This window comes from Sphaeramia orbicularis, chromosome 16, assembly GCF_902148855.1.
Source record: "Sphaeramia orbicularis chromosome 16, fSphaOr1.1, whole genome shotgun sequence".
NCBI lineage: Eukaryota > Metazoa > Chordata > Actinopteri > Kurtiformes > Apogonidae > Sphaeramia > Sphaeramia orbicularis.
In genome coordinates this window covers 12,152,236-12,167,896 of record NC_043972.1, presented here as the reverse complement: position 1 = coordinate 12,167,896, position 15,661 = coordinate 12,152,236, and the positions used below count along the sequence as shown (strand labels likewise).

At 44.2% G+C, this 15,661-nt stretch overlaps 1 protein-coding gene across 1 annotated transcript; it reads right to left on the bottom strand.

Moving 5' to 3' along the window:
* Nucleotides 1-2,503: 2,503 nt before the first annotated feature.
* On the bottom strand, nucleotides 2,504-5,745 carry LOC115436162 (cholecystokinin-like). Its single transcript, XM_030158933.1, is given in 5 exon segments — nucleotides 2,504-2,866; nucleotides 3,825-3,884; nucleotides 3,887-3,927; nucleotides 3,929-4,088; nucleotides 5,414-5,745. Coding segments are annotated over 4 exon segments (405 nt in total). The 5' UTR covers nucleotides 4,087-4,088; nucleotides 5,414-5,745; the 3' UTR covers nucleotides 2,504-2,720.
* Nucleotides 5,746-15,661: the final 9,916 nt, after the last annotated feature.

The window sequence follows — 15,661 nt, the reverse complement described above, 5'->3', positions numbered from 1 at the left end:
GAGCATCTGTCCCACCTCAACATGGGCGCCATCACTAAAGGTCAAAGGTCACGGCGTCTGTTTCCTCCTGTGTTTTTTTCCTGTTAAACCTTCACCGGCTTTGACTTTGGTTTTCCGTGTTCTGCTTCAGGTCTGGTGACGCTGCTGCAGGACCCGGATCCTGTGGTGAGGGTGAAGGCCGCCGAGGCCATGGGACGCTTCCAGTGACATGCAGAGGACACACAAGAGACACACGGAAGACACACAGAAGACACTTAAGAGACACTCAAGAGACACACAAGAAACACATGGAAGACACACAACAGACAAATAGAAGACACAAAAACACAAAATACACACGGAAGACACACAAGAGACAAACAGAAGACACAAAAACACACAAAAGACACAAAGACACAGTAGACATGCAAAACACACATAGAAGACACACAAAAGACAGATAAGACACACAAAAGACACATAGACAGACACACATACACACACACACCGGTGTGTGACTTCCTTGACCTTCTAAACACACATATACACACACACACACACACACACACATACATATATATATATATATATATATGCATGGACTTTATATATGGACCTTTGGACTTTTAGTTTAACACACTTTGTTGTGATGAGATTCAAAAAAAACAACCTTCATCCAAAAACCCAGGTGGGACTAAACTATGGAGCGTGGACCCAGAGAGCAGACGGAGTCCTGGACCAGTGCGTTAGCGTCTTTACTTTGACCAAACACTGTCCTGAACAGTGGGCGTGGTCTGTAGCATTTAGAACCCAGTGTTCTGTGGCTTTGAATGGAACGTCCCCTGAGCAGAGCTAAAGACCTTTCCATGTGAATATGATGATCCTGATGCTTCTTTAAATGTCGTCCACGTATGCGTGTGTTTGATGATCATGTTGAAATCAGAACCAGATGATGAACAAATGAGCCTGAGCTGCACAGGGGTCAAAGGATCAAAGGTCGGCTCAAAATAAGAACAGGAACATATGTCTGACGTTAAATGTATTTGTCTGGAAACATTTATCAAACTGTGTCAACAAGCAATAAGAACCCAAATCCCCAGATCCAGGTGTGGAACGTCGGAACGGCATCGCCGACCTGGTTCAGGTCACAGCCAAGACGCCGCCGATGCTAAGCTCCACCCATTGGCCTAGATCATTCACACCGCCGCCATCACGTCACGTGTTCCTGTTTTCCAGACATTATTTAAGAGATGTTTTTGTGTGTTTTTATTTTTCCCTGAAGCCTCGAACACTCTGTGAATGAGGCCTCTAGCACATGGAAGCGGTGGTGGTTCGGTCCAGATGGAACCATGTGACCAGGGTTCGGACGCCATCGGCCATTAGACGTTTAGTGCCAAATAAACTCAAACACATGGGCAGTGACTTTAGGTCTGACTTTAAATGCACTTAATGTTGTGTCCAGGTCTTTAAGTTTGTCCAGAGCCGAGGCCACGTGTGTGGAATTATGGGTAACCTACTGTCCTGTTAACGGCATGGGGAGTGGGGGGGTGTCACATGATGAAGGTGATGTGTTTATGTAAATGAAAACTGCACTTATTTCATCAGGTTCTTCCTGCTTTGTTGTTGTTTGAGATGTAGCGGTTGATTCTGGATCTGTAAACAAAACACTAATGTGGGTACGACAGGAATGATGGGTACGATGGGTATGACAGGAACAATGGGTACGACGGGTATGATGGGTATGACAGGTACGACAGGAACGACGGGTATGACAGGAAGGACAGCAATGACAAATGACGGGTATGATGGGAAGGGACTGCGTCACTTCAGGATGATTTTACTGATTTAAAATTATGTGATTTTGTGGACGAAGCCAATGGATGAATATAAACCAAATAAACACTGATTAAAGCTGACGTTCTACTTTTTGCATTGTGGGAGGCGGAGGTTCGCGCCAACGGGCATCCATATGATATTATATGGATGAAACAAACATGACACTGAACCGGCTGAAGGGAGGCGAAGCTCAACTCCACCCCACATATCTGAGGATAAACTGGGGACCGAAGTCTCCACAGCTTTAAAGTGAAAATTAACACGAGGCTCTGGATCTGCACCGGTTCCAACACCGACGGCCCAGGGTTCCTCATCCAGGGTTCCTCTAGGACCCCAGCTGGACTTGGATGTCTCTGTCCTGTTGTCCATTTGCTGGACTGTAAGTGGACTTGGACGTCCGTCTGCAGGTGGACAAACATATGGAACCAAAGACACTGAATCCACTTTGAAACATGAATCAAATCAAGACCAGGACTAGAACTAAACCCAGGTAAGTGTTGGATCCAAGACCAGGACTTGAACTAAACCCAGGTAAGTGTTGGATCCTGGAACTGAGTCTAATCCCTGTCTGAGAACCTGAACCATCTTAGATCCCACATGGACCATCTTCACACATAGTGGACATACACGCTGGTGGACACACAGACACTGGTGGACATACACGCTGGTGGACACGTTGACACGAACAGGCTTTGACAATTGATTTTATTGTTTTTTTTATTTTCATACATTTCTGAAAATTCTTCTGAACAAATAAAGCCAAAGGAAACGACTGGATGAAGGTGGTCCTGGTCCCTGTGTGTTCTGGAGGTTCAGGTCCGGGTTTGGGTCCAGTCCGTCCAGGGTTCAGTGCAGCGTGAGACGGACTGATGTCTGTGGACTTTAGGACAGAGGAGGTGCTGTCTTCAGGAGGAGTACTCGTACTCCACTGCGCTGCGACGTCCAAAGTCCATCCAGCCCAGGTAGTCCCGGTCCTTTATCCGGTGACCTGGACCCAGACCAGGACCAGCGGACCTGATGGACAAGGAAGACCTGGTCTGGGACGGGACACCTGAGTGGGACAGAAGACAGAGGACAATAAATGGACCGCAGGAGGAGGAGGAAAGAGGGAGGAGGAGACAGAGGTGACGGTTCAGTGTCAGTGACAGAAGATTACAGATGGAACAACATCCAGGAGGAACCAAAGAAGACCTCCACCCTCCTCCACCTCCACCATTCTTCCTGTCCTCCATCCCTGTCCCTCCCGTCCTCCACTCTCTCCTCCACTTCCCCTGTCCTCCACTTCCCCTGTCCCTCCCCTTCCTCCACCCTCCTCCACCCCCCCGTACCTCCCTGTCCTCCACCCTCCTCCACATTCTGTCTCTCAATGTCCTCCACTCTCCTCCACTCCACCGTCCCTCCCCCTCCTCCACCCTCCCTGTCCTCTACCCTCCTCCACCTCCCTTGTCCCTCCCTGTCCTCCACCCTCCTCCACCTCCCCATCTCTCCCTGTCCTCCACTCTCCTCCGCCTCTCCGTCTCTCCCCCTCCTCCTCTCCTCCACCCCCTGTCCTCCACCCTCCTCCACCTCCCCTGTCCTCCACCCTCCTCCACCTCCCCCTGTCCCTCCCCCTCCTCCACTATCCTCCACCTTCTCTGTCCTCCCCTCTCCTCCACCTCCCCTGTCCCCCCCCCTCCACTCTCCTCCACCTCCCCCGTCCCTCTCCCATCCCTCCCCTGTCCTCCATTCTCCTCCACCCTCCCTGTCCTCCACTCTCCTCCACCTCCCCTGTCCCTCCCCCTGCTCCACTCTCCTCCACCTCCCCCGCCCTCATCCCTCCCCTGTCCTCCACTCTCCTCCACCCTCCCTGTCCTCCACTCTCCTCCACCTCCCCTGTCCTCAACCCTCCTCCACCTCCTCCCCGTCCCTCCCCCCTCCTCCATCCTCCCTGTCCTCCACTCATCTCCACCTCCCCAGTCCCTCCCCCTCCTCCACCCTCCCTGTCCTCCCCTGTCCATCCATCCTCTAACCTTTCCTGGACATGAGGCGGGCCAGGAGCTGGTTCACACTGTCCTGGGTGTCCCCTCCTGCTGGACGTGGTTATAGTGGTCCATCTGTCCTGGGGGGGGACACTGAGCGGGCCTGGTGGGTGTGGTTGGGCGAGGGTGGGGTCAGGCTGTTGGATGCCAGGGCCTCGGCTCTCTGTGACTGGACGACCGCTGACTGTGACGACAGACTCCTCCCACTGGTCATCGTCACCAACAGGATAAACGCACAGAATCCAATGTTCATGTCTGACGGAGAGAAGGAGTGACCGTTAAACCGGTTTAATTTGGTTTAAATACAGACATTTACAGTAGATTGGGACCGGTTTAATCTGGTTTAATTTGGTTTAAATACAGACATTTACAGTAGATTGGACCGGTTTAATCTGGTTTAATCTGGTTTAATTTGGTTTAAATACAGACATTTACAGTAGATTGGACCGGTTTAATCTGGTTTAATTTGGTTTAAATACAGACATTACAGTAGATTGGACCGGTTTAATCTGGTTTAATCTGGTTTAATTTGGTTTTAAATACAGACGTTTACAGTAGATTGGACCGGTTTAATCTGGTTTAATTTGGTTTAAATACAGACGTTTACAGTAGATTGGACCGGTTTAATCTGGTTTAAATACAGACGTTTACAGTAGATTGGACCGGTTTAATCTGGTTTAAATACAGACGTTTACAGTAGATTGGACCGGTTTAATCTGGTTTAAATACAGACCATGTCCATCCTGGTCCTCTTTGTTCCATCTCTCGTCCATAAGGACAGTGGGTGTAAATTCCTTTTTTTCTGGATTCAAATCTCCTCCTGTTTCAGCCCAAAGGGTTCGTTTATTATTCAGTGGGTTTGAGTGAACAAAGCGACTGAAAACCACTGAGAATAAAAAGTATCTGTTCAGTTAAATTCACTGCAGATGCAGAAGAACCACCACGTCCAATTAAATATTAAGAATAATGTAAGTGTGGTTTGAGTCCAAATAATAATCTGAATACAGATATATATATGTATACATATATATATGTATGTATGTATATATATTTGTGTGTATATATATATCTATATATATATACATGTATGTATATCTATATATATACACATGTATGTATATGTATATAAAATAAACAGCCAAATGAGTCAGTTAAAGCCTTTTTAGTCTGAACAATGATCCCAATAATTGCAGAATGAAATAAAATGACTGTAAATAAACCAGACTTAATTTAGACACATTCAGATTCTATCATGTGTCATTTGATCAGAAACACATTAAATCAATGATAAATGTAATAATTTACAGCTTTACATATTTAAGTTATTTTCTTTTTCAGAGGCTTCACTTCTATATTTTATTTTTATGTTCATAATAAAAATGTTCATTTCCATGATCAAACATTTAAATTATTTAAATAAAATGTAGAAAATAAAGAAATAGAATTCCCTTCCTTCTCTCATTCAATCTAAAACAGTCAAACCTAAACAGACAAATAGTCGTCAAAGCCTCGTTCACATCCTTCACCTCCTCTTTCACCTCCTTCACCTCCTGCCGGTCGGTGTGTGTTTTCGTTCTTACCTGCAGCTGTCGTTTCAGTCTGAAGATGCTGATCCTCGTCCTGGTGTCGATGCTGTGGCTCAAACAGACCCGTCCCTCCTTTTTATACTGATGCACAGGACAGGGGCGGGGCTCAGCACAGAGGGAGGAGCCTGCTGATGCCACACAAACTCACACCAGTGACGCACTGGAGATGCTCGCATGTCCAACGTATGTCCACATCTTCACGAAGACAAAGCAAGGGCAGGGTTTAACCCAAAGGACAAGACCTGAAGACACAAGATGACATTTGGGGGACATTCTATGGGACATTCTGGGGACATCTGGGGGACATTCTGAGGACAGTCATAGGACATCAGGGGGACATGTGGGGGATATATGTCACATCCGTTTTTTTTCTACACAGTAAAGTTTGTTTAAGTGCCTTGTTTCAGGTCCCAGAGTCCAGGTCCTTGGTGGAGGACTCTCCCAGGGGTCTTTGCGTCAGGGTCCGCTGTGGTCCTGAATGCTAATGAGTCTAACTTTAGCCTGTTTCAACACTGTCAACAGCAGCTGTTCAACTTCTACATCCAACACATCATTCAACATGTTCAGGAAACGGCGTTGAGATGACGTTCTTCAACCGACGATCAGAACAAACACAGCGTCAAATATTCACCGAGTCCCTGAAGCCTCCTCTTCTGGGGTTTTAGAGGTTTGAAACGAAACAGGCTCAAGGAGAAAAAATCCACTCCATGAATGTAGGTTATTTGATCCTGATCCTGAATGAAAAACTCCAGACACATGTACTGTAACCAAGGGGTTCTGTGGACCCCCTTTGGAGGACCATAAACCTCCAGTCCCCCCTTTGGAGGACCATAAACCTCCAGTCCCCCTTCGGAGGACCATAAACCTTCAGTCCCCCCTTTGGAGGACCATAAACCTCCAGTTCCCCTTTGGAGGACCATAAACCTCCAGTCCCCCTTTGGACCATAAACCTCCAGTTCCCCTTTGGAGGACCATAAACCTCCAGTCCCTCTTTGAAGTACCATAAACCTCCAGTCCCCCTTTGGATGACCATAAACCTCCAGTCCCCCTTTGGACCATAAACCTCTGTACCAGTGGTTCACTTCTAACTGTTATTGACTAAACATCAATGTTGTATCAATATTTTTTTTCTTTTTCTTGAATAATTTTTTGTTCAAATTCCAAATAACTTAAATTTTTGTTTAAATAATACAAATAAACTCATCCAGACCTGCTCCGAGACAATATTTATCCAAATAAAATAGGAAATGTCCACTATGTCATACTCTGACAATAAAGTTCCTTTTTTTCGTCCAACAAACACATGGCTCATTTCAGAATTGTGGGGACGTTTCACATGGAGAAAGAAAACAGAAACTGGGAGTGTTTCTTTTTTCTTTAAACTTTTTTTATTACATGCATATTTTAGATATTTCCCTCTTCCATCACATCTGGAAGCCATTACATCGTTATCAGACTTCTGCAGAGCTGGATGATGAGCTGATCATTAATGAACCAGGTGTGCTGGAAGAGGGAAATATCTAAAACATGGAGGATACTGGCCCTCCAGGACCAGATTTGAATACCCCTACTTTATAGTATATGAGTCAGCATCCATAATAAATGTGAATATATGGGTGTATATTAAAAAAAAGTAAAATACCTCACAATACTCAAATAAAATTAGGAGCATTTGACTGTGTAAGTCACTGTCAAGTGTCTGTTATCATTAAACCAGTAACAGAGTTGACATAAGAGTTGACATTTTCTTCCATTTTTGACAGTGATTTAACAATAACAGAACTGACAAGTAATTAATCTACTATTGGTGTACCCTAAACATTTTGTACAAAAAAATGGGAGGAGAAAAATGATATACCTTACTGCCTTCAACATGTTTTCTGCCAGAGGAAGAGACATCACAGGATGAAGGTCTCATATTTTTATATGAATGCTTTGGATATTTTTATGGAGTTTTATAACAGAGAGAACAGAGTTGACCAGAACGTATAGACAGACAAAAACATATTTATTTAATTCTGAAATTTAATTAATACAGAAAATAGATATTCTGTGCAATTGATTTTATTGTTATTATTAGAGTGAGCGCAAAAAACAAGAAAATTATATGAAATTATTTAATTGTAATTCAAGTTCAATGTATGAATCCTGAGCCAAAGACAGTCAATTGTGGATGGGGTTGGACTTCTTAGGCTAATATTTCTATATACAGGGTGGGGAAGCAAAATTTACAATATTTTGAGGCAGGGATTGAAAGACAGTGTATGACCAATTAGTTTATTGAAAGTCATGAGAATTTATTTGCCACAAGAAATTGACATAATAGAAAATGTTTTTATTCTATGTGTCCTCCTCCTTTCTCATAACTGCCTTCACGCGCTTCCTGAAACTTGCGCAAGTGTTCCTCAAATATTCGGGTGACAACTTCTCCCATTCTTCTTTAATAGTATCTTCCAGACTTTCTCGTAATAGTTTTGCTCATAGTCATTCTCTTCTTTCCATTATAAACAGTCTTTATGGACACTCCAACTATTTTTGAAATCTCCTTTGGTGTGACGAGTGCATTCAGCAAATCACACACTCTTTGACGTTTGCTTTCCTGATTACTCATATGGGCAAAAGTTTCTGAAAAGGTAGGGGTATAGTGTTAGGTATGATTATGACATCAGTATATGTTTGGTTTCAAAACAATTGACGTAGTGCCTGCTGAGAAAAAACAACTAAATGTTCATTGTAAATTTTGCTTCCCCACCCTGTACACTTTGTCAAAAATAAACAAAAAGCATTATTATTTGTTAAAGTTCGATTCAATTAGTAGTATTATTAAAACTGATTCAGTAAAGTCTGGGGATAAAAAACAAAGGGTGTATCTGGGAGACGGGAAATGTATTCCAATTCTGAAATGGCCCACATGTTGGTTCCACAGTTGATCATGTGACCAATATCAGTGGGTCAATGAGCCCGTTTCCATTGGACATCTAAGAACAAACTGGTCCAAAACACAAACGTGTGTCCATGTGTCTTTTCCAGTCCAGTCCTTGTCCATTGTCCAAATCTAAACTCTTTGTCTAGTCTAGTGACAGATCACCATGGTAACAGATTGGTTTGGTGTCCGTCCACTGAATGAGTCCAGGGTGCTTCGACCATCAAACATTAGTTCCACCTCATACATGTTCAAACCTGAAGAACAACAACAACAACAAAAAAAAAACAGGACTGATCCCATGACCCCCCTGGGAAGAGTCCACACACCCCCTACTGGTCCCGCCCCACAGTTTGACAGACACTGGTTTAGCTGCACATTGAACAGAACACAGTCATCTACAAACAGATGAAACCAAACATCTGGAACCGACAAACACAGCCCAGACTTTACATGTTTTTACAGTTTTTTAATGAAAAAAATCTGTAATGAAAAGTGCCGACATTTTTATTTACATCATATAAACAACATACTACATGTTTGTATAATGATTATTGAAAGGATTAGGTTCACCAAGTATCCCACTGTTACTGTTATGGCCGAATGTCGCCCATTTGCTACAAACAGAAATATTCAAACAACTTTAAAGATATTTGCACACACACATATTCTACTTCAGTTTATCAGCTGAAGAAGGACAGAAGAAACTGGAAAATATATTATCTTAGCACAACTTACCTTATGTACAAGAACATACATACAAGAACATACAAGAACTGGTCCAAATGTACAAGGTTAGCTAACCCTTACCGTAACCCTGGTTGTGTGCATGTCCAAAGTGGGAGAGTCCACTTCCTTCAGCTGACTCTAGGTCTGTTACCACCCTATCCTAAAAGAAACAAATGCTTGTCAAAGGTTCCTTGGAACGTGTTGAATATGCCCGAACTACTATCAACTGCTTCTGTGATGGAAATGGTCTGTCACAAATTTGTGACAGTTGGTGTTAAGGGGTTAACTTGGTTCATTGTATAAACCATGTGCTCTGTTTCTGATGGTCCGGTTGGGTCTTGGAGGCCTTGGATCACCTTGTGGGTAGAGTTTCCTGGTCAGTCGTCTCCTCAGATGGACGGTCTTCTCAGATGGTTGGTCTTCTCCTCAGATGGTTGATTTTCTCCTCAGATGGACGGTCTTCTCAGATGGTCAGTCTTCTCCTCAGATGGACGGACGTCTCCTCAGATGGACAGACATGTGCATCCACTCCTCCAGACCAGGTCTCTGTTCTCGTTGATGTGGTTCCTGTTTCCTCATGTTTCCCCCGACATTCATGAGTCAAGCCACTGAAGCTGATTGGTTGTCTTTTGACGCTCAGCTGACTCTAAAATAGAAGATCTTCTCTGTGACCTTTGCGTGTCGCGTTGATTCATTGTCATTGTCTTCATTTCCCTTCTGAACTCTGACCGTGGGTCGTCATGTGACCCAGATGTTTCACAGATGTTTCAGAGTCTCTGCTTGGAGCCATGACTCTGTTCTTTTTATAGTTCGCTCCTTTAATCGTCGTTCCTCATGTAGGGGAAGATGTGACATTTGTGGGTTGAATGTAAGTTCTTGTTCAGTGATGATGGTTTGGACGATGTTTTTAAAGAACACGTCTTCTCTATTCCGTGGTAAGTCACAGTTCTCCAGTTAATGCAGGTTCTCAATCGTGTGTCAGAAAAACCTCTTTTCTGTTTTAATTAACCAACTCATGATGAAAACAAGGATGAGATCACATGAAGCCTTCATCCACCTGTGGACAAACGCACAGACGACCTCTAAAAGACACTTCAGTCGTGTGCAGCAGGTTGGACCAAATGGAAAAGACCGATCATCTGTGGCTCATAGATGGTAATGAGCATGACAAGATGGGCCTCGACCTCTGACCTCTGCTCCTTAAACCCCTTTGTAAAATTCACAGGGTTGGGTTCTACTCGGTCCAATGGTGCTAATGTGTCACTTCTTCTGTTGTTCTACAGTTCAGATCTGATCAATAAATCCATGTCTGAACCAGGATCTGCTGGGTGCTGGGCTGGGGCTTGATGTGCTTGTGGCCTGTGTGTATGTGTGGTGAGGGGTTGGCAGGAGGGGGGTTGGTCTGGCCTTGGATGGAGCATGATGTCTTCCAGGTGACGTGGGTCTCCTGTGTGCAGTTGGGAGCCCTCTGGGTTGAGCAGGTCTTCTTGGTGCAGCAGAGGCATGTGTTGTGGGTGGAGCTGGGTGTCGTCTGGCGTTGGGTGTGGGATGTGCTTGGTCTGTGGTTAAGTGCAACGTCCTTCAGCGTCCTGGTGAAGGTCAGGACTCCTGCCCTGAAGATGTGTACCTAGTCTTACTGACTGTGAAGGTCCAGAGTGGGGTGGGTGCACTTGGTTTGAATGCACACTCCCTGGAGGTGTGTGCATTTACCCTCTGTATGAAGGCAGGGTGGAAGGCTCATGTTGGTAGCAGGGGGACATGACTACCTTTGTGTTTGAGAATGTTGACGAGGCTTTGTCAGTGACCTTCTTGATGGACTGGGCCACCTCTTCCTCCTGTGATCTCAGATCGCTTGTGCCGGTGTGAATGATGATGTGGCCGGGGGACCCCAGGTGCTTCTCTGTCAGCCGTTGGTACTCTGGCACTTGAGTTTTTTCACTCTGTGTTTTGGAAAAACTTTCTTGTCTTCCACAGATCTCCTGTTCGAGTCCATGAGGAGAACAATTTGTGGATTCTGTGATGGGTTGGTGTTTGTAGGTGTGGAGGTGGTTGTCATCAGAGGGAGGGACTCTTGAGCTTCCTGGCTAGTTGGTGTTGTTGATTGGCTGGGGCCTTCTTCTGGGTCTTGTTCAGCAATGTCTTTTGTGTGTGTGTTTGTGTGGGGGGGTGCCCCTGCCCCTTCAGGTTGTTCCCCTGTCAGCTTTTCCACCTTTTCTTGGAGCTTTCACACCTCTTCCTTGCGTCGTTTGACCTCGACCTAGAGCTGGCGCTAGTTTCCATATTTGAAGACTCCTCTTTGTCTTTTAGTCTTTTTAATTCAGGCCACAGAGCAGATGAGTCTCTCTCTTCCTCGTTGTTGTTGGGTCTGGATGGTGGGGGGTGGGGGTGGGGTGGGGTCACCGTCTGCCTGGACTGGAGTGAAATGACTGTGTGCTCCATCTCCGCTTGTCTGAGCTCCATCTGTGCGAACTTGTCTTTTGGCTCGTCCGATGACTGGAGCTCTGTGGTGGCGAGCTGAGCGTCTGGTTTCTCTATGGGGGGGTGGGATGTCCTGTTGGTCTGTGGGGGGGTGGGGTGTCCATCCTCCACTGAAGCCACTGTAAAGAACACAGGTTCTTTAATAGCAGTGTGCCACGCTTGGGGACGGTCAGTGTGGAAAATGAGCTTGGATGTTGTCCCACTTTTTTTCCGGTCTGCCAACAGGGTCTCTGGACCGGTCTTCAGGAGGCCCTCTGTGAATGTGATCCTTGCAGGGTCATTGGAGGGTTTTGCTGGGTAGATGACTCTGATGGCTTTAATCTGAAGGTGTGTAGGGGGGCTGTGACTGGACTTCCATAGTTCTGGTTTATGTCCTTTGACCCCTCTGTAACCCTAACCCTGACCCTAACCTCAGGGTTACCTCAGGTCATATCCAGGTTCCTAGGGGCCTTTTTACACAGTCTTAGTTTCTGTTTAATTAATCCACTTTATTACAGGTTGAAGTCTTAAGGCAGAACTTAAGGAAGTCCTTTCTCTCTCTTTCTCTCTGATTTTACACTGAGACTTATTTAAACAAACCAAATCTATGCTTTACAACGTAAACTATTCGAACAGAACACGTGTTAATGAGGGGAACCTGTTCTTTATTTAGATGTTTGTAGAAGTTTGATATAAACCTGAACCTTTCTGATGTTCTTTATCAAACCTGAAAGTGGAGCTTTGAGGGTTAAACATGTTCGACGTTCAGGTTCCAAACCAAACACCGATTACACAACAGCATGGTGTGTTTACTGTCCTCGTGGTGTGTTTACTGTCCTCTGCCTCATTGACACTGGGTTGATGGATAATGTCAGCGGTTTTCAAGTGGCCTTCATTTTCCTTTGACAATAGCGTCCTGTCGTTTCAACCTCTGCGACCACAGACATGAGATGCATTCAAGTACACGAGGAAAAGCACTCAGTCCCACATGAACGCAGACGGCGGTGGCGTGGACGTGGGTGTGGTCAGTCATCATCCTGTCCACCACCGTCCAACCTCCATCAGTGGATCAACAGCCCATTGTCCCTGTGTTGTCAGTGTAATCTGATAGAACCCCCCCCCCCCCCCGTTTATCTCATTGTTTCTAATTTAGGCCAAATGTTTTCATTGTTTTCACAAACAAAAGCTGTGAGTGACAGAAGCATGACCACATACAAAAGGTTTATCTGTGATATTTATGACTAATATTATCTCTAATATTTTCTTTAATATTTATCTGTGGTATTTATCTCTAATATCTATCTCTAATATTTATCTGTGGTATTTATCTCTAATATCTATCTCTAATATGTGTCTCTAATATTTATTTGTGCTATTTATCTCTAATATTGATCTCTAATATCTATCTCTAATATTCATCTCTAACATTTATCTGTGATATGTATCTCTAATATTGATCTCTAATATTTAGCTGTGATATTTATCTCTAATATTTAGCTGTGATATTTATCTCTAATATTTAGCTGTGATATTTATCTCTAAATATTCTGTGACAAACATCAGATTGTCTTTAATCACAGACTGCTGTTACATTCATAATCTATGAATGAAGTGAATCCGCCTCCGTCGTGTCGGTCTTCGTGGTTCACATGTGTGTTCTCTACTTCCCCCTGGTGGTCCATGCAGGTTCACATGTGTGTCCGTCCTAAACAGATGGACAGATGGTTTTCCCATGTGACCTGTGTCTTCACAGCTGATGACATCACGGCGCCTTGTGTTGATGTTTGTGATCCTGTTGTTTTCAGTCAATGACAGAAGAACGTGACGCTGTCATCTGTTGGTTTTAACACAACTGAGCTCCTCCTGCACCTCCTCTCTGCTCCTCCTCCTGTCTGGTTGGTTGGTGATTGGTGGTTAGTTGGTTGGTTGGTGGTTGGTTGGTTGGTTGGTTGGTTGGTTGGTTGGTTGGTTGATTGGTTGGTTGGTGGTTGGTGGTTGGTTGGTTGGTTGGTTGGTTGTTTTGTTGATGGTTGGGTGGTGGTTGCTTGGTGGTTGGGTGGGTGGTTGGTTGGTTGGTTGGTTGGTTGGTTGGTTGATTGGTTGGTGGTTGGTGGTTGGTTGGGTGGTTGGTTGGTTGTTTTGTTGATGGTTGGGTGGTGGTTGCTTGGTGGTTGGGTGGGTGGTTGGTTGGTTGGTTGGTTGGTTGGTTGGTTGCTGGTTGGTCATTGGTTGGTTGGTCGCTGGTTTGTGGTTGGTTGATTGGTGATTGGTTAGCTGGTTGATGGTTGGTTGGTTGGTTGGTGGTTGGTCAGTTTGTTGGTTGGTTAGTGATTGTGGTTGGTTGGTTGGTTGGTTGGTTGATGGTTGGTTGGTAGTTGGTTGGTTGGTTGATGGTTGGTTGGTAGTTGGTTGGTAGTTGGTTGGTAGTTGGTTGGTTGGTTGGTTGGTCGGTTTGTTGGTGGTTTGTTGGGGCCATAATTCTGTCACCCTATAATGTGTAATTCATAAAAAACAGCATCACTGCCAGTTTTGTTTCCAAATGAAATGACCATTTCTGTTCCACACAGTGTGTTTCAAGGTTTTTTTCTTTTCTTCAATCAATCAATCAAACTTTATTTCTATAGTACTTTTCATACATGGTACACGTAGCACAAAGTGCTTCACAACAAAACCCCCCACTGTCCCGCAGTTGCAAATAAAAATACAAGCAGCTAAGTAAAGTTTACGGTAAGGGTTTAATTAAAAGCTAGACTAAAAAGATAAGTTTTGAGTTTACTTTTAAAAATATGAACATTCGCAGCGGACCTCAGGTCCTCAGGTAGGCTGTTCCATAGTTTGGGGCCATAAAAGCTGAATGAGGCCTCACCATGAGTCTTAGTGTGGACTCTAGGAACAGTTAAGAGATTACTACCTGATGACCTGAGGGTCCGAGAGGGCTCATATGTTAAAAGCAAATCAGATAAATAAATAGGGCTAAGACCATTAAGAGTTTTAAAAACCAATAAAAGCACTTTAAAATCTTAACATCTACTGTGTCACTGAAATAAACTCTGAAGAACGTCGACTCTGACGACAACAAGAAAAAGCATGGAATGAAAAACATCAAATAGTAGTCAATATCTCTTTAACTGATTCTCAAATAGTCCAACAGAGAACCTTTACTGACTGAAAACTGGAGGGTGTGTCCATATCTGTGTCCTTTGACTGAGCAGATGAATAATGAGCTCCATCTATAATCTAAGAACAGACCCAGACGCTCATGGGAAAACATACGACCTGCTGTTTGCTGTGATTATGATCATAATGGCTTCCTGTAAGAGCACTGAGCAGTGTGATGGGGGGGGTCATTAGTGACACAGGTGGGCTCATAAATCAGCCTTAATGTTGTTGGACTTTTCATTAATATTGAACTCACGCTCACGTAGCGCTCCAATGTAGCGCGCTATAAACTGAAGATACAAAGAGGAAAAGATAAAGATACAAGTCCATCACATATGTGTTTCTGACCCATGGTAGGTGATCTAACCCTAACCCTATCAAACCCTAACCCTCTATCTGTCTGTCTGTCTTTCTTTCTTTCTTTCTGTCTGTCTCTTTCTTTGTCTGTCTTTCTTTCTTTCTGTCTGTCTGTAAAATAACTCAAAAACTTAAGGACAGATTTTCATGAAATTTTCAGGAAACGTTGATACTGACACAAGGAACAAATTATTACATTTTGGTGGTGATGGTGGGGTGGGGGAGAGGTGATCTGCCTTGGTGGGGGTCTGTGCTCCCTGAGTTCTTCTTTTTTTACTTTTCTTTGGTGATTCTTCCACTTCTCATTGACCATTAGATTCAGTCATAAACACATGAAGATAAAACCCCAGGAGATGGAAGTCATAAAACACAGAAACAGCAATAGATGCAGCTTTAATGTGTATAAAGTACACATCATATAGTACACACTACTGCATTCATCAGATAATGAACACATGTTTAATGTACAGTAAATCTGTCCAGTGTCTATTAATGACAGGAGTAGATTTAAAACCTGCCGTCATTAACAAATGTCAGTGACTATGAAGACACATGAGCACGTTTTACAGACACCACAGAGAAAAACCCCTTCATGTAGTAAAGGGTTAGGGTTTATA